The following is a 24,773-nucleotide window of genomic DNA, read 5'->3' on the forward strand; positions in this document are numbered from 1 at the left end:
GGTTTCATTTTACTGTTGCAGAGACTTGTTACTCTTTCCGAGTGGTTCCCAGGTTTGCTGCCTTTTCTCAGTATAGGTGATCTGAGGTAGTCAGAGGAACCACTTTACTTACATTTTAAGTAGAGTCAAAGCGTAAGTATATTTATGAAAACTCTGACAGAAGGTGCAGTGAGACCATTAACTTAAATCCCCAAAATACATAAAGTGTTTTTTTCATAATAAAAAGTCCACAGTTGGTGTGTTAACTTGTATCGGCATATTAAAAATCTGCTGTAGGCACTAAATATTGCCTAAACGTGCATATTGTATTTAAAATTCCTCCTATAAATAGTGTACTGGGAGCGTGGGCCATCGTCTGTCCCCCAAGCCTGCTCCGAGGGTGGGATGCCATCCATCCGTTGCTAAGGCTGATTTTGGCCGCTCTTCCCTTCGCCATGGCGTCGGCAGCTCTCTCTCGTTGGGCCAGTGTTTCAAAGGAGCGCCTGTGCTTTGGCTGAATTTGATTTAGTGAACCTGCTGGTAACTTTTGTTAAGCAAAAACTATGAGGTGAGAACTTGAGGAGGAGTTGGAGGTTGTACTTAAACTTGAACGTCAGGGTTTGCCTAGGGCATAGGGAAATGTAGGGGGCAGGTAAGCAGAGAAGCCAGTCATGGGCATATGCTCAGGAATCCTGAGTCCTTCGAGGAACAGAGTCCCTCTTCCTCAGCACTGGGAAGATTCAAAACCTAGTTGGCTTTACTTCCAACAAATGTGATAGGAACAGCGCTTCTCTAGATACCACGCAAATTATGTGATTACATACTTCCCAAGAATGTTGCTTCAGAGTAGAATTCTTCTCAAAGCATTCAGTAACTCCATTTGTGTAATTTCAAAGGAACACATAATTTTTGACCTTCTTGAAGATAAAAAAGATAGCTAAAGAACTTTTTGTTCTTGCCCAAAGAAAAATGCACAGGAGAAAAATCATATAGAATGTGCATTGATTTGCTTAATTTATTAAAAGATATTTAAAAGCCAAAAAGTATGTGAAATAGGACATAGTGGAATGATTACATAGCAAAATTACTTAATTTTCCTTAGGCATATTTTGCTGGTGAGTTTTTTAGTGACTATCTGTCCATCTCATGGTGTGCAAAAAACGGAAACGAGTAGTCAGAGAAGGCTCAGTTTCTCCAGAAACAAGGGATGGAGGAAGCATGTCTGTTGCCTTGGAAGTCACATGTGTATGCCAGTCCTCACTGTGGACCAGACAGGAGACAGTATTCTACAGCACTGGTGACCTGTGTTCCTGCCCTGGTTATTGTTCTTGCTTAGAATTCCCAAGCCAGGAAAGTAACCAATATATGTGAAAGACCTATATATCATGTCACAGTTTCTCTGACTGCTCAGTGGCTCTAGAGCTCTAGATAAAGTTTTATTTTCTAACTAGAAATTTAAACAATTGACTTTTGTCCTACTTCAGGCATAAGAGGGAGTCAAGTCTAAGGTAAATATTTTCTCGGGTATTTTGAAATGGTATGCTGACAAAAAGACATAACATTTAAAACTGGATCCCTCTTAGAAGGTAAAAAATATAATAATCACCATAAGAAAAAAGAAACAAAAGCCAGGTTAGCCAATCCAGAAAGCCCTTCCTTCCTCTCTCTGGGCTCCACATAGGTATATTACTTATTTTCCAAGCCAAGGATAAGGACACATGGTCTTAACAATGCAAATGTGTTCATGGGGAGATTGGCAAATAATTGGAGGCAGGGCTATTCCAGAAAATACAAGACCCGGTCGCCATATCCGTAGGGAGTCAGAACAGTATGGATGGCACTAGTCATCTGATCTTTTTCTTGGAACAGCTCTTTTTTGTTTTCTTTTGCTTTTGTTTAAGAAAAAATGCATTTAACCACTTAAAGTGATTCACGTCATTCCTGGATAGAGAGTTGGGGAGGCTCATGGCGAGAACTCCCCTCCTGCTATTGCCTTGCTGCAGTTGCTTCCCTGCAATGATCACATTGTCCTATGAGATAAGAAAATGTCCTATTTTGTAAAAGTAATCACCAGTGAAACAAAGTTTGCTTGACATCTTTTATATTCTCTTGTTGTAAACATCATTTAGAGACAAGGAGATGCACTCTAGGTATGGAAAGCAGTTACTGGCCATGTGTTTTTAAGTAGATTTAACACAGTTTCCCCTTCAAAGTCCTTGTCAGGGTGGAGGTGGTACGGAAAGACCAGTGGACTGAGTCTGAAATGTGAAGGTCTGACCCAGGGTGGTGTCTTATGAGCTGGCTGTAGTCTTTTCTCATGTCCCTTGGCTGTAAAGCAGGGAGGCCGTCCGCTCTCCTGAGGACTCGTTCATTCTGCAAGCACGTGCTGACGCCCACCATGATCAGTGCTCAGGGATTGGTGGCCCTGGGGCCCACCCTTATGAAAACATGCTGGGAACTTCTCATAGTGCTCAAATGTAAGGAGGGCGGCTGTTGTTGTGTTGCTGATGCATGTCTGTTTCCTGGTCACCAGTTAAATGAAAACAATCAAATTAAAATAGCTGTTTTTAAAAGCAAGGGCTGTTGGAAGTCCTATGATTACCACAAATGCTAAAGAAACACAGCTGTGATGTGAGTACCATCCGGCACAGGAGAGCATATGTTTGTCAAGAGTGGAAGGGACTTGTGTGGCTCAGTGCGCATTTGTCTGAGGTGACCTAGGAGCATTTTCTTTTACTAGTTGAACAAATGCCTCTTCCCCTAATCCACTGTTGACCCCTTTCTCCTCTCTATTTCTTTTGCTCTCTCACCCTGTGGCAATGTTAACTAGTAACCATGGATCTACTGGAAGACATCAAGGTCTCCCTCAAAGACAGTTTCCTTCTTCATCTTCCTACAAAAAAACAAAATCTGAAAACTTTTATATAGGTGGAAAAGGCAGAGGGAAATGAAATTGGTAATTACATCACGACAAACTCAAAGTAAAATTAAATTGTTATAAGGGAAGTCAAATAATAGTTATTACTCAACCGTAAAATAATTGTCATTCATAGAGTAACAAAAACACTCTTCAGAAAAGGAGTGTGACTTTAAAATCCCTGAAGCTATTTTTAAATGCCTTTTTTATAGCAGAATAGAAGTTATATGTTTGAATAAATCCCCTGATCATATAAAGGTGTTGTTCTACGTGGAATTAACTGGTGATTTCTACTGCTAGTATTTCTAGTGACTTCATTTATTAATAATCTGAAAGTGTTTTTACCTGCGTTTGTCCTACATCATACAGTATTTTACCCTTTGGTTAGCAATGTATATTGTGAATCTGTTAATACAGATATAGGTATATAATACACCTGATCCTGGTCTGCCCCCATGTTTTCTTCAAGATCATAATATAATGTAAAAAGTATTATGATGATAAGGTGTCAAAGATGATCATGACTAAGGTACCAGAAATTAAGACGGGCAATTTAAAACTCTAGCTCTTATGTTTGCAGTGTTATCCTTTCACTCCTGCATGTGATAAAATGGTGTGTTCTCCTGCTATTTTGGTGCATGGAAGTACTGGTGCCAGTGGGACAGAGCTGGGACAGAGTGTTTTCTAGCCAGGCTCTGATGAGGGCTGAGCTGTGCGGTAACAGCAGTATCAACACATGGCAGGTCACAAACAGTGTGTGTACTTCACAAACTGGCAGAATGAAATCTGCAAATTGTACACATGCAGGCTCTCCAAGTATCTGAACCCCTCACACACTTAAGCTGCAGAAGTAAAGCTTTATTTTTGAGATCAAAGCCAAACAGACTGTCACCAAACACCACAGTGGCTCATTTATTCAATAACTAATTATCAGATTCCTACCATGAGGCACAGCCTCTGCACAAACAAAACTGATGACACACAGTCCCAGCTCTCAGAGGGTCCACAGTCTGGTGGCAGAAACGGTAGAAGGTGGCGAGCATCGTCCTCTGCGTGGTCAGGTCTATGTGACATGCGGGTGGCTGGGGCTCGCTGTGGGGTCTGTGAGCAGGTGTCCTACATCCTGCAGCAGGGCCAAGCAGCAGTTTAACTAACAAGGCAGGACTGGACGCATAAAGAGGAATGATAAGTATGTCCTGTTGAACCACAGACTAATCACTGGATATTGGTAATTGGTGGAAATGGCCAAGATGACCAAACACCATAGGTGGGATGGAGATTAGGGCCCTTATGCCTTCTTCCTTCTCTTTCCTCTTCTTTCCCAATTGGTGCCAAGAAGTATGAGTAGCTGCGGCAAAGACAGGAAATCAGTCTTCCTGAGTGCTTCTTGCTCCGGGCCGTGTTCCCATTTCTTCCGTGTAGAGTTGACTGCGTGAAGATAAAATGGAATACGGACTGAAGTGGAACTGAAAGTCAGTCCCAGATTTTTTTTTCACTTGTCAGCTGATAGCAGAGTAAATTTTCATTATAACCTGAACAGAAAAAATATATATCTGACTAATCACATGAGGATTAAAGACCCTGGGCAGAATAATGCCAAATCCTTAAATAAATGGACATCTAAGATACATTAAAAATGAAGAGAAAACTCTGGCAGAATTTATTACAGGATTTTAGCCTTGAAGTCATGAAGTCTTAGCTTACCTACTTTCACAGTTTTAACCAAAAATAATCTTCTTTCAGTTAGCAATTGGGAAGAAAAATATCTTTATACTTCTTAGGAGAATATTGAAAAATGGTAATATAATTAAAAAATTGAGAGAAATGTCATCTTTTTCTGTATTAAATATTCAAGTAGGATAGGGATGAACACTCAACCATTTTTAATGGATTATACAGATAAATTGTGGGTCACTCTTCAGCCCTCATCCATAGTTGTAACATATTACCTAAAGGAAAACAAAAAGATAAATGAAATATTTAAGATGTAAACTAGTTTAATAATCCTTTATCCCATTCCTGTGAACATTCTTTTCCTTTCTGCTCTTTGTACATTTTTTAAGAACATCCTCCATCGTTAAGATCTCTGTGTTTACTGCACCAAATTGTCATTCTTAGTGTCAGTTTCCTCTTTCTTCCAGAGCTTCTTTGAAGGGCAGTCTGCACCGTGGGACTCTGCTAAGAAGGATGAGAACAGAATGAAGAACAGATACGGGAATATCATTGCATGTAAGTGTTGACAGTAATTGCACTGTGGTATAACTTTCTTTTTGCATCTGCTAAAATTGACCACCAGCCTCATGCAGTGAGAATTTACAGTGCAATTACTTCTTTCATCCTGCTGGAAAAGCTGGTGTTATGCTCCTATTAAGGAAAGCAAAAACTACCTAAATGTGTCTTGCTGTGGGGCTCTATGTCAATGTGTCTTGCTGTGGGGCTAGTTTTACTTTTAGATTTAAGGTTTGGGTAACATAGGTAATGTTAAAATGCTGAAAAAGAAAATGCATTTTAGAAGGAGTAAACATAACAGTCCTAATGTTTCCCAGCTGCCACATGAGAATAAATGGAAATAACGATGCACAGCACGCCTTAATGCAAGGAGCACAGGGTTCTCAGCAAACACGAACTCATTCATCCTCCAGACACTTGGGTTAGGTGGGTCAGTAATAGCCCCGTTTTAAGGACAGAAAACTGAAACTCAGAAGTTAATTGATAGTCCCCATATCACAATACTCATTAGCAAAAGAGCTAGCATTGTATCTCAGAAATTCCCCATTCCTGTGAGACTGAATGTTACCAATCCATAATGCCTTGGAAGGTTTTTAAATCTAGCCCAACCTCATTAATGTCCCATAACGATGCTGAGGCGTGTGGTCAATTGATGAGCCTCCTTTTCCAAGGGCTGAAGCCATCCATCCTCTGTAGTCAACTGCTCTAAGTCACACATGACTGCACCAACATACTGAGAAGGGACGCACAGAATTAATACTATTTCTGAAGATATGTACATTAAAAAAAAAGCAACATGAGAATAGACCTAGAGAGCATCTAGCTCATCATGTCTTATTACTTATAAGAGAACAAATGTGAAAGGTTTGGATAGTCCAGGGGAGCAATATATTAGCTTTATTGATTGTGAAAGTGCAGTTAAATTATATTTGCCTGAGTTAACATTACTTAGTGGGACAGTAGAGATTCTGTAGCAGCACTGCCCAGTAGAATTTTCTGTGACTGTAACATTGTCCTGTGTCTGAGCTATCCAATACAATTGCCACTCACCACACAAGCACTTGAAATGTGGCTGGTGTGACTAAGGAACTGTTTTAAATTGTATTTAATTTTAATTATTTTGAATTTATATAGTACATGAGACTAGTGGCTCTCGTATTGGACAGTGCAGATCTACAGTGTGTTTTACAAAGAAAAAAAAAAGAAGGTTGGCAGGGTTTACGTTTAATATGAATGGTCCCTACTGAACATGAGCATGCCCTGTTATCGCTTTGGCCACTTAGAAAACCAAACCACTGGTTTTGCAGGTGACGAGCGCTAGCTCCGAGTGTCTTGTTTGTTCCTTTAGTTAGTGCTTCATTTGGTCATGTCAGAGTCCTTTTTAGGTAGAAGATGCTTCCCTGACATCTCAGGCTTAATTGCCCCTCAGTGAGTTTGGTCAACACTTACGGAGCACCAGACACTGGGCCCACACTGAGGACTCCAAGGTGATGGAGACGATGTCCCTGCCCCCAGGACAGAGCAGACCAGGCAGATAACAGCACTGTGACTCTAGTCCAGCGCAATGACACAGCGCTATGTTGGAGCTGTGTGTACGGTGCTGTCGAGGCTCAGAGAAGGAAAACGTCATTTCTTGCCAGACGTCACGGGAAGCATTAATTGACCAATATAGATCCTTCCAAGTTCCTTCATATTCTCTAGGAGCCCACTGAGGCTTTGCACTATTAGAAGAATTCAGATTTCTAGTAATGGCTTACAGGATCCTTTCCAGGAGATCCTTCAGCCCTGAAACTCCAAGGGGATTCACGGAGGTAAAATGGGGAATCCACAGCTGGGCCCTGGGCCTCTCTCCAAACCTCGTGGAAGGGGAGGCTGAGGACCCTCTGTCCTGCTGCGGCTGTAATATCCCAAATGTGGGCCATGTGCAGAGATGCAGAAGGCAGTGTCAGTGAGGTGATTTTGAGGTGCGCTCAGAAATCCAACTGCCCTCTGTTTCATGTAACTTTCAGTCCGTTCCTTCCTGATGCATAGTTTAATACCTGCACTTGGTAGACACTTGAGAAATATTTTTGAATGATTAATGAAAAAAAATAATAAAAGCTAGCATTTGCTGAGTACTTACTGTATGCTAGACACTACTCTAAGCACTTCACACGTGTTAACTCACTTCCCATAACACCACCATGAAATAGGGAATATGATTGTGTCTATTTTACAGGTGAGGAAATTGAGACACAAAGAGAGTAAAAGGGTTACACACTTAATGAGATGTGGAGGCAGGATTTCAACCCAGGAGCAGCTTTTATAACCACTCCCCAGTGGAGAGTTGAATGGTTGGTCCCCACAGGCTTGCTACCGTGCCTGAAGTTTTCACCATTGCCTCACAGTCTGCACAGGCCAGTGTCAGTGACAAGAGGCAGCTTAAGGAGATTTTAACCACCTGCCTCCCCATCCTTTATCTCCCCAGGCCACCTGATAAATATGCAAACTAAGTAAAAACTGTACACTTGCTGTTCAAAGGTAGCTTCAAGCTAAGTCCTCTAGCCCCCAGGCTGACCCTCGAGGCGCCCTGTAGAGAAATTCTGAAGCCGTCACTGTTAAGGGCCTTCTGCAGAAGGTCTTTTTGACAGTTTCATGTCTGTTGTCTAAGAAGGATAGTGGAGACAGGGTGTAATTTCTGGATTAATTGTTAACCTATTATCATTAATTGTCACCTAGCTCAGAATGGGTGCCGAGGGAACAGGATGTCAGAGGGCGTTTAATAATGGGTGTGATAAGGGCAGTAGCTGACAGAGCTGCCTGCATCCGCCTGGTCTGTAGTATGGGTCAGCTGGCTAGAGGGCACTGGCCAGCACGTTTCAACATGCAGTGAGAAGGAAAGCAGAATAAAAGATAAGTGTCGCCTAACCTACCTCCTAACTTTATTGTAACCAAAATTTACGCTCTCTTTTTCATGAAGACATTTAAAAACCATAAATTCTATACAAATATGAAATATTTTAATTCTACTAAGGGCTGTCCTCATCTTCAGGTTGAGGCAGGGAGAGAAGTGACTTGCCTGTGATCACATGAGTAGGTAGTTGTACTTTTGTGATGTAAAAAGTGATTTTCTAGTTTAATTACTTAGAAAATTTTGTTTTTATAGACTCAGGGAAAGGCATAGACCCTCCAGGCCAACACAGGGATGGCCTGTATTGATTGCTTCCTGTCTGGGATGAGTATGCAGGCTCTCCGGGGCATTCTAAGAGCATTCCCTCCTGTAAAGCTCTGTTCAGCCTCCAGAGGTGCTGCTGGCCTTGTCCCTGCCTTGACCCTTCTGGGGATTGGTGTGCAGCTGTTTTCCACAAAAACATTGAATCCCATTCCTCTACCTGATTTATCCTCACAGCTGGACCAAGAGTATGTGGTTAAATAGAAACAATAATTCATCCCTTCAGTCAACAAATATTTATTTATCGCCTACTATTTGCCAGACCCCATGCTAGGCACTGGTATGGGAAGATGGCTGAACATAATTGGGTACTACCCTCCCATCAATCACAATCTATTGCAGGGTTGGGCAAATTCTTTCTGTAAGGGGCCAAATAATAACTATTTTAGGCTTCGCAGACCTGCCAGTCTCTTTTCATCTCCTCAGCTCTGCTGCTGAGTGCAAAGCAGCCATAGACGTACATGAACGAGTGGGCCTGTCTATGTTCCAAAGAAACTTTATTTTCAAAATCAGGCAATGGGCTGGATTTGGCCCACAGGCTGTAGTTTGCTGACTCCCAGTTTAGTGGACAAGAGATCTCACCAGAAGAACCTGTCATTTCTACCACCCAGGGCACTTTTCTACCACCACCGAGACCATCTTCAACCTCCAGACCCTGCACTTAGGACCGACTATTTCATCGCCTTGTATGTAGGCACTGCGTGTGCTCTGTGTGTCTAGCACAATGTCGTCAGAGGCGGAAAAGGTTTAAGTCCACCTCCCACCCCATGACTTTACAGTGTGTGGGCGAGAGCAGACCACGACACGCATGAGCTAGTAGGAGAGAGGTAACTGAGTGAGGGCAGACTAAGGAGGAAAGACCTTTTGCGCAAAAGAGAAGAACATAGAATTTGGAGTTAGAAGATACAGTTGGAGTCTGCCCCACCACGTACTAGCCAAGTGACCTTGGGTAAGTCATGAAACTTCTCAATGTCACAGTTTCCTGAGAACACTACCTGTTGTGGAAATGAACTGTATGCCACTTAAAAACAACATTGATTGTTGTTACCTGAAAAAAACTCACATCTTTTCTTCTTCGTTACTCCTGAAATACTCTTTACCCTTCTTCAGCTTAGCTAACTCAGAAGATTATTTAAAATGAAAAAAGGGGCTGGCCCCGTGGCTTAGCGGTTAAGTGCTCGTGCTCTGCTACTGGCGGCCCGGGTTTGGATCCCGGGCGCACACTGGCGCACCGCTTCTCTGGCCATGCTGAGGCCGCGTCCCACATACAGCAACTAGCAGGATGTGCAACTATGACATACAACTGTCTACTGGGGCTTTGGGGAAAAGAAAAAGGAGGAGGATTGGCAATAGATGTTAGCTCAGAGCTGGCGTTCCTCACAAAAAAAAAAAAATCAGCATTTGGAAGCCTCAGGTTCGAAAGGATAATAGGTAGATAATTGCTCCCTAACTGTGAACACAGCTCTGCACGGCACCCGGCTCGTGACAGGCCGTGACTCTGGGCGCCATTTCTGGGTAGTCTGCCTGGCTGTGTTCCTGACCTCAGGGGCTGATCTTCCAGCTCTCACCCGCCCTCGGTCCTGTCCACCCCCTGGGCTCTTTCAGTGTTTCTTCATCAGGTTGCATTGTTTTTGTGCCTTTCTAGAGACAGTGTCAAAAAGGGACTTCTCTGCCCTGGCTGCTCTGTCCAGTCTCCTGATTTTACTTCTCAGCTTCTGTGGCGCCCTGAAGCCTTTCCCTGCACACACGTTATCTTTTCCATCTTTTCCATGTATTTTTAAAATTAAAATTATATATATTTAAAGTGTGCACATGATGATGTGATATATGTATACATAGTGAAATGGTTACCACATCAAGCTAATTGACATATCTTCTCTTCACATAGTTGCCATTTTTGTGTGTGTGTGATAAAAACACCTGAAATCTACCTTCTTGGCAGATTTCCAGATTCAATACAGTGTTATTAACCATGGTCATCATGCTGTACATTAGACGTCTAGAACTTATTCATCCCGCATAACTGCAGCTTTGTCCCCTTTGACCAACATCTCCCCGCTTCCCCCACCTCCCCGCTCCTGGTAACCCCTGTGCTTCTCTCTGCTTCTGTGTATTCCACATTTTTAGATTCCACGTATCAGTGAGATCATGCAGTTTTTTTCTTTCTGTGTCTGGCTTATTTCACTTAGCATAATGTCCTTCAGGTTCATCTGTGATGTTGCGATGGTTATCTTCTCCTCTTGTTTTCTAAAATCCCTCTAGAACTGTCTGGGTATTTATAGTAACTACTATTATGGTAGTTATCTATAAGGCTGTATGCTGGCATATCCTGAGACAGCAACCACTTAGACTACCTGCCAAACAATTATTAATGCTTTTAAAATAGGGTATCCAAATCCTTAGACACTACTGTTAATCCACCTCTGATAAATAGGATTAGTTTGATGCCACTTTTGGGTTGTGGAAGTCCCGATAACTGTTGGTTTAAACACCAGAATCACCTGGTTCCGCCCTTGCATGGTCTCTGTTAGGCCTCGCAGTCTGAGTGCCCTTTCCCTAGGGAGTGGCTCCAGGTCAGTGTGGGCTCCCCAGTCAAGTCTGACGAGGCCACTGCAGGGCTTAGTACCTCTCTCAGAGTCTTCATTTGGGAACTGCTTCATCTGAGGCTGTCTGTGGTGTCTTTAGTTACAGCAGTGAAAAATAAATCTCTGATATTGTTAGAGTTGCAGAAGGATTTGAGGAATAAAAAGAATAAAAATACTTATCTAAGTCATGCTTATGTATACACCTATATCAGTTGTTTCTTTATAGGCACAGAGAAAAGTGTTACCATTTCCCCTCCCCCTAAAAAGTTAGGTAATTGTAGAAAGATCAGTTTCACCGACTGGGAAGCCTGCCTCAGAGGCCTAAGCCTTGGGAAGAACACCACTAACTCGGATGAGGAATTGGGGGATTTGGTCAACATATCTTAGAGATTCTTGTTAGTGCTTTTCAGAGAACATAAGAAGTGCTTGTAATGATCACATTCATTGTTTTATAGCAATGTTTGCATATAAAATGGTTTTAATGGTGCTTAAAAACTGTTTATTGGCTTTTGCTCTTGCGTAAGTTAAACTTTTCCCTTATTCACACTATAAATGTGCTGAGCTAGCCCTATCCAAATATAAATGAATACCCTGGCCACCGTTGCCACCACAAAATATAGCCCTCCTGATACCCAATACTCGCAGCAGTTTCTAATTGTCATTAACTCTGAGCTTAAGACGCACACCAAGTCTCCCGGCTAACCGCAGCCCCCTGGGAGCTGGGGTCCTCTTTTCTGGGGGCTGCAATTGGAGATAAGGAGCCGGAATCTGCAGGCCCTTCCCAGGCTCTCTCCTCCTTTCTGTGGTCCATTCGACAAAGACATATTGGTCGGCCGTGTGCCAGGCTCTGTGTCAAGCTGAAGTTATTCTTTCAACGGATGTTTATTGAGAACCTCCACGCCAGGCACTATTCTAGGTGTCAGAGAGAGACCAGGGAATACAACAGACAGGATTCTTTGTCGGTATAGCGCTTAACACTCTTGTGGGGCGATAGAGAAACAATCATTAAGTAAACTGTAGAATGGGTATATTAGAGAGTGAGGCGTGTAACAGAGAAAAGAAAGCAGGGAAGGGAGATGGGTGGGCGGAGGTTGCAGTTTTTAAATCCTGGTCAAGAAAGCCTCCCTGAGGGGGTAAGATGCAAGCCAGCACCTGACGCAGGTGAGGAAGGGAGCCAGGTCCAGGCAGAGGCCCTGAGGGAGGGACGCACCTGCCTCAGCGTGGTGCCTGTTGGAGCGAGGAGCCTGTGTTACTGGAGCAGAGTGAGCGAGGGGAGAGGTGGCAATGTGAAGACACTGGGGTGACCGCAGTGAGCCAAAATAGACACAGCTCCTGAGACTTAAATGATTATACAGGTGAATTATATAATTATAAAAATAAAAGATGGGCCGGCCCGGTGGCGCAGGTGGTTGGGTGCGCGCGCTCTGCTGCGGCAGCCCGGGGTTCGCCAGTTCGGATCTCGGGCGTGTGCTGACGCACTGCTTGGCAAGCCATGCTGTGGCGGCGTCCCATGTTGGGTGGAGGAAGATGGGCATGGATGTTGGCCCAGGGCCGGTCTTCCTCAGCAGAAAGAGGAGGACTGGCAGATGTTAGCTCAGGGCCGATCTTCCTCACAAAAAAATAAATAAATAAATGAAATGAAATAAAAGTTAAGAGCCACAAAAAAGAGGTCCATGGTCCTGTGAGAACCCCTAATGTGGGGGTTGACTTATTCGGAAGGTGTAGGAGGGCTTCCCCGGGGATGTGAAATGGAAGACCACTTGATAAAGGACTAGAGCAGGGGGTGTTGCAGACAGAGGGTGCATCATGAGCACAGACCCTTCACGTGAGGGAACCCCTGAGTCTGAGGACCTGAAGTAAGGCCAAGTGGCCGGAGCTGGAAGGACTGGGAGAGGGAGGTAGGCCAGAGAGAGGGAGGTGGAAGCTAGACCTGCAGGGCCTTCCAGGGCAGATTAAGGATTTTAGTCTTTATTATAAGAACAAGGGAAACCTCATTCAAGGGCTTTGCGGGGGAAGGGCAGGGGTTGTTAATCAAATTTGCCTTTGGAAAGTTCAATCTGACTACAAAGTGAGAAATGAATTGGGAGGGGACACTAGTTAAGAGAGTCTCTCAGTAGCCCCAGCGAGAGGCGATGACAATGTGGACGAGAAAGAAGAGAAGCAGATGGATTCAAGAGAAGTACTTGATCAAACTGGAGGGACAGGATGTGGGGTGAGAAGACACGGGATCAGAGATGACTCCTGAGCTTCTGACTTGCAGGAGGATGGATGGATGGGTGGAGGAGTGGATGGATGGACAGACAGACAGATGGAAGGACAAGCCATTTACTAAGATGGGAAACACTGGAAGGGAAACAGATTTAGAGGGGAGCTCGGGTAGGCGTGAGGTTGACAAAGGCAGGGAGAGCTTATGAGTTTAATTTGGGGACATATTGAGATGCCTTTGAAATTTTCAATTGAGATGTCAAGCAGGCAGTTATGCAGACTGCTCTGGAACCCAGAGAGAGAGGTGTGGGCCTGAATATGAATTAGTGAATCATGGGCAGATAAGTGGTGGTTGAGGCCATTGGTGTGGTAAGATTACCTGTGGAGGGAGCATAGAGGGCGTAAAGAGCCTAGGACCCATCCTGAAGGGGCTTTAATAATGAGAAATCCTAAGACAAAACTGCTTAACACACACAAAGGAGCATTCTGTCATCAAGAAAAGGGGGAGTCAATAGTGTCCTGCTGGAAGATCTAGTACAATGAAGACCCTGATGTAGCAATGGGAGGGTTATCGATGAAATTATCAAGAGCTGCTTTGAATGGAGTGGGAGAGGGGTGAGGAGGCAAGTGAGCGAGGACATGACAGCGAGGATAGGCAGCTTATGAAGGGGAAGAGAGGAGGGGGCCTTTCTGAGCTTTGGTTTCCATCTTGATTGCTTTTACTCATGATCTCCTACTCCTTTTTCCTGGGTAATAGTGAGGTACAAAGAGGAGAGTGAGACCTTTGACCCCCATCTATCCCACCCAATTCTTTTAAGCAGTAACCCAATCTTGATGGCCCATGCTGCAGACTTCGCTTTTCCAGGCTTTTGTTTTATAGCAATGTGCTTCTCTCCACTAATTGAGCGACTCCAACAGTGTCGCTTTTTAGGAATCTACTACTGTCCTGATCCAGTTTATGTATAAAGGCAGGTAAAGAGGGGAGGAGGAAACAAGAGTTTCATCAGATAAGGGTGGACTGGCTGGGAAAGCTTTCGGCATTAAAACTGAAGTGAAGAAGAGTAAGTGAGAAACAGATTGATACAACATGCTTAGGAAGACAAAGAGTAAACTGTAGAAAAATCAGGCAACATAAGAGTCAGAGGTCCTACCAGGAATCTGAAGAATAAGGAGTAAGTCTCTGACAGAGGGTCTAGATGAAACAGAGTCAGAAGCAAGGCAAGACTAAGTTAGCATCATGTGAAACCAGCAGCAAGAGCAAAGCTTCACAGGGAGCCACGCCCACTGAACTCAAAGGCTCCTTATTTGCCCCGTGCTCAGAGCCTTCACAGCTAGCCCCCAGGTGGGCACGAGCAGGGACATCAGACAGGAGAAGGAGTCAGCAAGGGGCAGGACACCGAGCACTGCAGTAGCGGTCTGTGGCAAGAATGCAACCACAGGAGAAGCAAAGCCATTATGTGCAGGAATCAATTGTAGTTAAAATTAATTTCAAGTCTCCTCTCAGAGGGCAAATGTTACTTAGATCATTGTGATTCCAATTTACCTTCAATATGTCATCAATATTTAGCAGAAAGAGAATTGATTAGAGGTGAAAGATTATCAGTGACATACTCCATTTCTGCCGCTATGGTAATAGCTAATCACATACAGTTACAATGCAAGGCTGTTGCCCATACCCATGTGTTTAATATGAAAATGTTAAAACATTTGAAGCTACTTAGAGGTATTTTAAACATGTTACTTGATGAAAAGGGCAGAAGTGACATGTTTTAGGGACTGAAAGTAGAGCATAGAGACCTGCTTTATGCCTCTAATTACCCCACCTCTAATGTATGAATGCAAGCAGGCATGCCTGCGTACACACATGCTTAAATACATGCATACCTGCATATATGCATGTGTACACTCATACATACATGCATGTGTGCATACATGCATGCATAGATACTTATATGCATGCGTGTACATACACACCTGTATACAGTCACACATGAATATATATGTGCATATATGAGTGCATAAATACGTATATGCTCGCATACAGATTTATAAATACATGCATGCATGCATACATGGGGAAAAGCACCAACAGATTATAATTTTTCGTCAGTAAACAATGGTTTGTTATGCTTTATACCAGGTCTTTATGTGCCTGTTTCTTACCCAAAAATATTATTTTTGCCCCATTTTATGTAGTAATGGCTTTTTTGAAAGAAATGAGAGGAATAGCAACAAGTTCTTGATGCAGATTGAGTTTCTCAAATTGGCAGAGTTTGTAACCTTTCTTGATGGGGTAACATTGAGTTGTGATTATAATATAAATATTAGTTGGATTTTGATCATATTTCAGTCGTCTATGGCCAAATAGGTTTTTTTTCCCCCAATTATAAAAGCGATTCATATACATTAAACAAAATTTGTTCAGTAAAGACTAGTTGGGAAAAATTGCCCAGAACCTCAGCAACCAAATGCAAACATTTTTTTTTTGTTTCCTTCAAATCTCTGTTTTTCTATGGCTTGAAGTTGTTGGCTTTATTTTTTTTTAATAAAAATAGATTTATTGTTTTCTTTCTGATTACTAAGACAGTATAAACTATATAGACAATTGAAATAGTACATAAAATCACAAATAGCAAAATAAACATTGCTCCAAATTTCACCACCCAGCAGAAAGCCCATCCTTTCAGTTACCCCACTATGCATTCCTACATACATATACAAACGCATTATTTATTATTATTTCATATAAATAGACTCTTATGAGACATGCAGCTTTGTAACCTGCTCTATTTTACTCTACAATATGTCACAGAGATCTTTCTCGGTAAAGAAGTTAAAGGTATAGTAATACTTCTTGATGATTACATCAGATTGCATTGTTTTATAAGACTGCTATTGATCAGTACCCTGTTGATATCATTGAATGGTTTAAACTAGGTGGGGATAGAACAAATTGTGTTTTGGAAAAGCAGCTTTCAGCATGGATTCATTGGAGAGGGAAGAGTCTGGAGGCAAAAATGAAATACTCCGGGTGAAAAATTTTCAGGTCTTGAATTGTCGTTATTGATACAAATGACAGCTCCCTTTTACTTGGTTCTTACTATGTACCAGACACTTACTAATGCATTCCTTATATTAACTCACTTAATCCTCATAAAAACTCTGTAAGGTAGGCGCTATTATTATTCTCATTTTACAACTGAAGAAACTGAGGCACAGAGAGGTTAAATAACTTGCCCCAGGTCCTACACCTAGAAAGAGCCAGGACTGGGCTTAAAACCCAGGGATTCTGGCTCCAGAGTCTCCTGATCTTAACCTCTGTGCTATGTTGTACAGAAATAAGGATGGAAAAGAAAACTTGTTGGATAGATGCCAGGGGATTAAGAGGTAGGACTTGTTAAGTATTCAGCCTATTTCCAAACCTTTTTCCTGTTTCATCTTTAAAACTAGTTCCAACTCGCCTTCCCCAAAGAGTGGCTGCTTAGAGTTGTCAGTTCTACCCTGCTCTGCTGTTCCCCAAACGAGCATGTGGGCTCCTTGTGGTTTGAATTGCTTAACTTCAGCAAGGGCGTCTTTTATTCATGTACGAGGGTAATTTCTTTTGAATGGGAACTGACTGTCCTATGTTCCAGGAACTTGAAATGTCTTATCTCACTTAGTCTTCCCAACACTACCTACAAAGCTGCCCATTGCCACCCACTTTTACAGATGAAACTCAGCGAGGTTCAGAGTTTAAGTTCCCAATTCGTGGGAGTAGTAGAGCTAGCATTCAAATCATGGTCTCCAGAACACCAAAGCCCTGTTATTTTCGTTTACTGCACAATATCAACATGAAATGGCTTTACAATAATGAAGAAAAAACACCCCACACTGAGGGAGAAAGAGGATGGTAATTTATAACTATAGAGCTCAGGTCTTTTCAGCCTTGCCAGGCTGTGTCTCCCAGAAGTACCAAGTCCTTATAGTCTTGACCCCTTGGCTTTCGTGGTCAATAACTGACCTATGGTTAACCACGAATCTATTGGATTTTCCAAATTTTTATGCTTGAGCAGTTGAGTTCTCCAAACTTCCTCCTCCTTTCATCCCAAATGGTAGATCCTGGCACTTAGAAAGGCCTTGTCCCAGCTGGTTGGCCTCCAAAGCAAACTGGGAGGACAGGGCTCAGCCAGTGGGCTGGTGGCATTTCTGTGGATCTTTCGCCTGAGTATCTACCATATATGCCACATGCAAGAAATGTCCTCTAGGCATGAAATTGAGTTTTCCTAAAAAGAGTGGTGGATATATGTTAGTCTTCTTAAGTGGCATCTGATTCAAGTTGAATGAGATATTAAAACAACCTGGTGAAGAGCCTTTATGTACTGATTTATTTGCCCCCCACAGTCTATATTTATTGTTCTTACAGCCAAGTGAGAGCTTGATTTAAAAGAGGGCGCCTGAGAATCCCAGTTTCTGTCACTGAGGTGTTCTCAGACATCTAAGCAGCAGCTAGAGAAGACGCTTCCCGCTGCAGGGACATGTCATCTTATTGCTTTTGCTTTTCTTTCCCTGACTCCATGTGGGTAATGGTGATACTTTCCTATTTATTTTACTGCTGATTGGGAAGGATGGTTTTCACATTGACCTGCCAGAAGGCAGAGGATTAACTTGATAAGTGCTGACCCATTACAGCCAAGAAGTGCAGTCACGCGATGACCAGCCTCCTCTCCATGGGCAAAACTCATGTTCCTGTGTTCTCCTCCGCCGCTGGACTCCTTCCTCCTAGAGATTTAGCCCACTTTGACTGTTAAAATATCTGTCTCCCTGCTTTAAGATACATTCACGTGTCAGTACTCTCACTTACTTTATCACTGAAAGAAAGAACACCTCGTAAAACTCACTTCAATAATTCTTAAACATTTCCACTGAATACATGTTAATAATGTATGACAGTTGTCCTCTAGTAACAAGCTATAGAGTCACTGCCACCACTGCCTTTATTTTGTCAGGGGAAGGGAAACAGCCCTTCTCAGGAGAATCTGCCCAGCAGAGGAATCCCAAGGGCTGTAAGACTGCAAGTCCAGGAGATGTCCTCCCTTCCCTGCAAGCGCTATTTCCTACGATGTTCAGGGTTAAAGTGGAATGTGAGGAGGGGTTCTACAATGGAGGAATGGAGAAACTGGACTCTTACTGTGTTGTTTTGTTTTTTTTGTGTGTGAGGAAGATCGGCCCTGAGCTAACATCTGCCAATCGTCCTCTTTTTGCTGAGGAAGACAGGCCCTGGGCTAACATCCATGCCCATCTTCCTCCACTTTATGTGGGATGCCACCACAGCATGGCTTGACAAGCGGTCCGTGGCTGCGTGCCGGCATCCGAACCGGTGAACCCAGGCTGCCGCAGCAGAGCGCGCGCACTTAACCGCTTGTGCCACCGGGCTGGCCCCTCTTATTGTTTTTAATCATGGTAAAATACACATAACATAAAACTTACCATCTTAACCATTTTTTTAATTGATGTCTTAATAGTTTATAACATTGTGAAATTTTGGTTGTACGTTGTTGTTTGTCAATCACCATATACATGTCTCCCTTCACCCCTTGTGCCCACCCCTACCCTCCTTGCCCCTGGCAACCACAATACAGTTTTCTCTGTCCATGTGTTGGTTTATATTCCACATATGAGTGAGATCATATGGTGTTTGTCTTGCTCTTTCTGGCTTATTTCACTTAACATAATACCCTCCAGGTCCATCCATGTTGTTGCAAATGGGACGATTTTGTCTTTTTTTATGGCTGAGTAGTATTCCATTGTATATATATACAACATCATCTTGATCCAATCATCAGTCAAGGGACACTTGAGTTGCTTCCACTTCTTGGCTATGGTGAATAATGCTGCAATGAACATAGGGGTGCATAAGCCTCTTTGGAATGTTGATTTCAGGTGCATTGGATAGATTCCCAGTAGTGGGATAGCTGGCTCGTAGAATATTTCTATTTTTAATTCTTTGAGGAATCTCCATACCGTTTTCCATAGAGGCTGCACCAGTTTGCATTCCCACCAGCTGTGTATGAGGGTTCCTGTTTCTCCACATCCTCTCCAACATTTGTTGTTTTTTGTCTTGGTGATTATAGCCATTCTAACAGGCGTGAGGTGATATCTTAGTGTTGTTTTGATTTGCATTTCCCTGATGATTACTGATGTTGAACATCTTTTCATCTGCCTATTGGCCATCTGTATATCTTCTTTGGAGACGTGTCTGTTCATTTTCTCTGCCCATTTTTTGATCGGGTTGTTTGTTTTTTTGTTATTCAGTTGTGTGAGTTCTTTATATATTATGGAGATTAACCCCTTGTCAGATACATGTTTTGCAAATATTTTCTTCAAGCTGGTGGGTTGTCTATTCATTTTGATCCTGGTTTCATTTGTCTTGTAGAAGCTCTTTAATCTGATGAAGTCCCACTTGCTTATTTTTTCTTTTGTTTCCCTTGTCTGAGTAGACATAGAATTCAAAAAGATCCCTTTATGGCTGATGGCGAGTAGTGTACTACCTATATTTTCCTCCAGGAGTTTTATAGTTTCAGGTCTCACCTTCAGGCCTTTGATCCATTTTGAGTTAATTTTTGTGTATGGTGAAAGAAGGTGGTTTACTTTCATTCTTTTGCAAGTGGCTGTCCAGTTTTCCCAGCACCGTTTATTGAAGAGACTTTCTTTTCTCCACTGTATGTCCTCAGCTCCTTTGTCAAAGATTAGCTGCCCATAGATATGAGGTTTTATTTCTGGACTTACAGTTCTGTTCCATTGATCTGTGTGTCTGTTTTTGTACCAGTACCATGCTGTTTTAATTACTATCACTTTGTAGTATGTTTTGAAGTCAGGGATTGTGATTCCTCCAGCGCTTTTCTTTTTCTTTTTCAGGATTGCTTTAGCTATACGGGGTCTTTTGTTGCCCCATATGAATGCTAGTATTCTTTGTTCTGTTTCTGTGAAGAACGTCCTTGGGATTCTGATTGGGATTGCACTGAATCTGTAAATTGCTTTAGGTAATATAGACATTTTAACTATGTTAATTCTTCTAATTCATGTGCATGAGATATCTTTCTATTTCTTTATGTCATCATCAATTCTTTCAATAATGTCTTGTAGTTTTCATTGTATAGGTCTTTCACCTCCTTGGTAAGATTTATTCCTAGATATTTTATTCTTTTTGATGCAATTGTAAATGGTATTATCTTTTTGAGCTCTCTTTCTGTTAGTTCGTTATTAGCATACAGAAATGCAACTGATTTTTGTATGCTGATTTTGTACCCTGCGACTTTGCTGTAGTTGTTGATTATTTCTAATAGTTTTCCAATGGATTCTTTAGGGGTTTCTATATATAAAATCATGTCATCTGCAAATACTGAGAGTTTCACTTCTTTGTTCCCTATTTGGATTCCTTTTTCTTACCTAATTGCTCTGGCCAAAACCTCCAGTACTATGTTGAATAAGAGTGGTAAGAGTGGGCAGTCTTGTCTCATTCCTGTTCTCAGAGGAATGGCTTTCAGACTTTCCCCTTTGAGTATGATGTTGGCTGTGGGTTTGTCTTAAATAGCCTTTATAAAGTTAAGGTACTTACCTTCAACAACAACCCATTTTGTTGAGAGTTTTTATCATAAATGGATGTTGGATCTTGTCAAATGCCTTCTCTGCATCTATTGAGATGACCATGTGGTTTTTATTCCTCGTTTTGTGTGTCACATTGATTAATTTGCGAATGTTGAACCATCCCTGCGTCCGTGGTGTAAATCCCACTTGATCGTGGTGTATGATCTTTTTAATGTATTGCTGTATTCAGTTTGCCAATATTTTGTTGAAGATTTTTCCATCTATGTTCATCAGCGATATTGGCCTGTAATTTTCTTTCTTTGTATTGTCTTTGTCTGGCTTTGGTATCAGGGTGATGTTGGCCTCATAGAATGAGTTAGGAAGTGTTCCATCTTCCTCTATTTTTTGGAATAGTTTGAGAAGGATGAGTGTTAAATCTTCTTTGAATATTTGGTAAAATTCACTGGAGAAGCCATCTGGTCCTGGACTTTTATTTTTTGGGAGGTTTTTGATTATTATTTCAATCTTTTTACTTGTGATTGGTCTATTCAGATTCTCTGTTTCTTCTTGGTTCAGTTTTGGGAGGTTGTATGAGTCTAAGAATTTATCCATTTCTTCTAGATTGTCCAGTTTGTTGGCATATAGTTTCTCACAGTATTCTCTTACAATCCTTTGTGTTTCTGGGTATCCATTGTAATTTCTCCTCTTTCATTTCTAATTTTATTTATTTGAACCTTTTCTCTTTTTTTTATTAGTAAGTCTGGCTAAGAGTTTGTCAGTTTTGTTTATCTTCTCAAAGAACCAACTCTTTGTTTCACTAATCCTTTCTACTGGTTTTTTGGTTTCAATTTCATTTATTTCTGCTCTAATTTTTATTATTTCTCTTCTGCTGACTTTGGGCTTTGTTTGATCTTCTTTTTTTAGTTCTATTAGGTGTAACTTAAGGTTGCTTATTTGGGCTTTTTCTTGTTTGTTAAGGTGGGCCTGTATTGCTATGAATTTCCCTCTCAGGACCACTTTTGCTGCATCCCATATGCGTTGGTCTGGTGTATTTTCATTTTCGTTTGTTTCCAGATATTTTTTGATTTATCCTTTAATTTCATCAGTGATCCATGGGTTGTTCAGTAGCATGTTGTTTAATCTCCACATCTTTGTCACTTTCCCAGTTTTTTTCTTGTAGTTGATTTCCGGTTTCATAGTGTTATGGTCTGAAAAGATGCTTGTTATGATTTCAATCTTCTTAAATTTATTGAGGCTTGTCTTGTTTCCCAAAATATGGTCTATCCTTGAGAATGTTCCACGTGCACTTGAGAAGAATGTGTAGTCAGCTGTTTTGGGATGGAGTGCTCTGTATATGTCTACTAGGTCCGTCTCGTCCAGTTTTTCATTTAAGTTCATGTTTATTGACTTTTTGTCTGGATGATCTATCCATTGATGTAAGTGGGATATTAAGATCCCCTACTATTATTGTGTTGTTGTTAATATCTCCTTTTAGGTTTGTTAGTCGTTGCTTTATGTACTTTGGTGCTCCTATGTTGGATGCATATATATTTATAATTGATATGTCTTCTTGGTGGAGTGTCCCTTTTATCATTATATATTTCCTTTCTTTGTCTCTCTTAACCTGTTTTATCTTGAAGTCTACTTTGTCTGATATAAGTATGGCAACACCTGCTTTCTTTTGTTTGCCATTAGCTTGGAGTATTGCCTTCCATCCTTTCACTCTGAGCCTGTGCTTGTTTTTAGAGCTGAGATGTGTTTCCTGGAGGTAACATATTGTTGGGTCTTGCTTTTTAATCCATCCTGCCACTCTGTGTCTTTTGATTGGAGAGTTCAATCCATTTACATTTAGAGTAATTATTGATATATGAGGGCTTAATGTTGCTGTTTTATTGCTTATTTTCCAGTTCTTTTGCATTTCCTTTGTTTCTTGTCCCATGTGTTTCGGACTGCCAATTCAGTTTAGTTGTTCTGTCTTATGACACTTTTAGTTTTCTCTTTATTTATCATATGTGATTTTGTTCTGATTATTTGTTTAGCAGTTACCTTGAGGTTTCTATAAAAAATCTTGTGTATGAGATAGTCCATTATCTGATGGCCTCTTATTTCCTTATCCTAAGTCAATTCGATCTCTTTCCTCTTCCCCTTCTAAGTTATTCTTGTCACAACTTATTCTATCTTGTGTTGTGGGTGTGTGTTTAAAGTGTTGAGGTTATATTTATTTTTGGTGAATTTCTTCCTTTGATCTTTGATTTTGGTATTTAAGTGGTTGCTAACCTATTCCGGTAAAGATCTGCTATTTTTCTGAGTTTATCTACCTATTTTTCTCCTTGCTCCAAGCTTTGTATTCCCTTTCTCTTCTTTTTTTCAGGCCTGAGGGCCTTCTTGAGTATTTCTTCTAGTGGGGGTCTCGTGGCCATGAACTCCCTTAGCTTTTGTTTATCTGGGAAAGTTATTATTTCTCCTTCATATTTGAAGGATATTTTCACTGGATAGAGTATTCTTGGCTGAAAGATTTTGTCTTTCAGTATTTTGAACATATCATTCCTGTCTATCCTAGCCTGTAAAGTTTCTGTTGAGAAATCCGCTGAGAGCCTAATGGGAGTCCCTTTGTACGTTATTTTTTGTTTTTGTCTAGCTGCCCTTAATATTGTTTCTTTGTCATTGACTGTAGCCAGCCTTACCACTATATGTCGTGGAGTGTGCCTTTGCCTGTTCACATATTTAGGCGACCTATTAGCTTCACTTACTGGTATTTCCTACTCCTTCCCCAGATTTGGGACGTTCTCAGCTACTATTTCCTTGAATAGGCTCTCTGTTTCTCTTTCCCTCTCTTCTCCCTCAGGAATACCTATAATTCTTATGTTACATTCCCTAATTGAGTTGGATATTTCTTGGAGACTTTCTTCATTTCTTTTTAGCCTTAGTTCTCTCTCCTCCTCCGTCTGGAGCATATCTGTATTCCTATCCTCTATAAGCTAATTCTTCCCTCCATATTGTCAGCTCTGTTCTTTCAAGATTCCGGATTCTCCTCCATTGTGTTCTTCATCTCCATCAATACTGATTGGTTTTTCTTTATGAGTTGAATCTCTTTTGGGAAGAAACTCCTTATCTTGTTGAATTGTTTCTCTGTGTTTTCTTGTATTTTGTTGAGCTTTTTAATGATAGCTGTTTTGAATTCTCTGTCGTTTAGGTTATGGGTTTCTGTGCCCTCAAGGTTGATTTCTGGGTGCTTGTCATTTTCCTTCTGGCCTGGCAATTTAATGTACTTTTGCATCGTGCTTGCTGTATTCACTTTGTTTTTCCTCATCCTGGAAATATCTGGTTGCAGTTTCCACCTGCTGCCACCATGTGGGGGTCAAAGGCTGTGTAATCTGAGCCCCCTGTGCTCTGCCATGGCTATCTGCACTCCACCACGGCTACCTGTGCTCCGCTGTGCCTGCTCTGACTGGTCGGCTGAGCTGCAGTGTTGGGCATGCAGGGGGGAGGGGCTCTCTCTTTTGCCTGCCAGGACCGTCGGGAGGGGGCTTCTTGCTCACCCCTTGTTATCTGCTCTCCTGGGGTGCTCAAATGTTCATGGCACCCCTGCAGCAGATATGAGTCCTCTGTGTGGGAGTTTCCCACTGGCTGAGAGAGCCTGAAGAGCTATGGTTTCCCTGCAGAGGGCCGCCCCCCCTTCTCTCTGGGAGCTGCGAGACCCGAATCGCCGATCTGATGGGGAGGGAGAAGATTTCTCCTTACCTCTCCCCACTTCCTTTGGGGGCTCCAGCATGTTCACTCTCAGATGTGCAGCAGTGTGGGTCTTTCCGATGTCCCTTTGTGCTGTGTAAGTGTCCCTTGTTGGTCTATGAATGTCCCTTTTGTTGTATCTCATCGGGGGAAGAGTTTACGGGAAAGCTCACTCTGCCATGTTGCTGACGTCACTCCATCTTAACCATTTTTAAGTGTACAGTTCAGTGGGATGAAGCTCATTCACATTCTTGGGCAACTGTCACCACCATCCCTCTCCAGAATTTCCATCTTCCCAAACTGAAACTCTGCACCTGTTAAACACTAACTGCCTCCTCCAGCCCCTGACAACCCC

General features: G+C 41.9%; 1 protein-coding gene across 3 annotated transcripts in view; it reads left to right on the forward strand.

Moving 5' to 3' along the window:
- The window catches only part of PTPRM (protein tyrosine phosphatase receptor type M), a 779,193-nt gene that overhangs the window by 666,132 nt on the left and 88,288 nt on the right, over nt 1–24,773 (forward strand). For all 3 annotated transcript variants that reach the window (XM_058556689.1, XM_058556687.1, XM_058556688.1), the window contains one exon: nt 5,038–5,125. In XM_058556689.1, coding sequence (XP_058412672.1) covers nt 5,038–5,125 — 88 coding nt within the window. The remainder of the gene's footprint in view (nt 1–5,037; nt 5,126–24,773) is intronic.

The sequence above is a fragment of the Diceros bicornis genome, chromosome 16, assembly GCF_020826845.1.
Source record: "Diceros bicornis minor isolate mBicDic1 chromosome 16, mDicBic1.mat.cur, whole genome shotgun sequence".
Classification (NCBI taxonomy): Eukaryota; Metazoa; Chordata; class Mammalia; order Perissodactyla; family Rhinocerotidae; genus Diceros; species Diceros bicornis.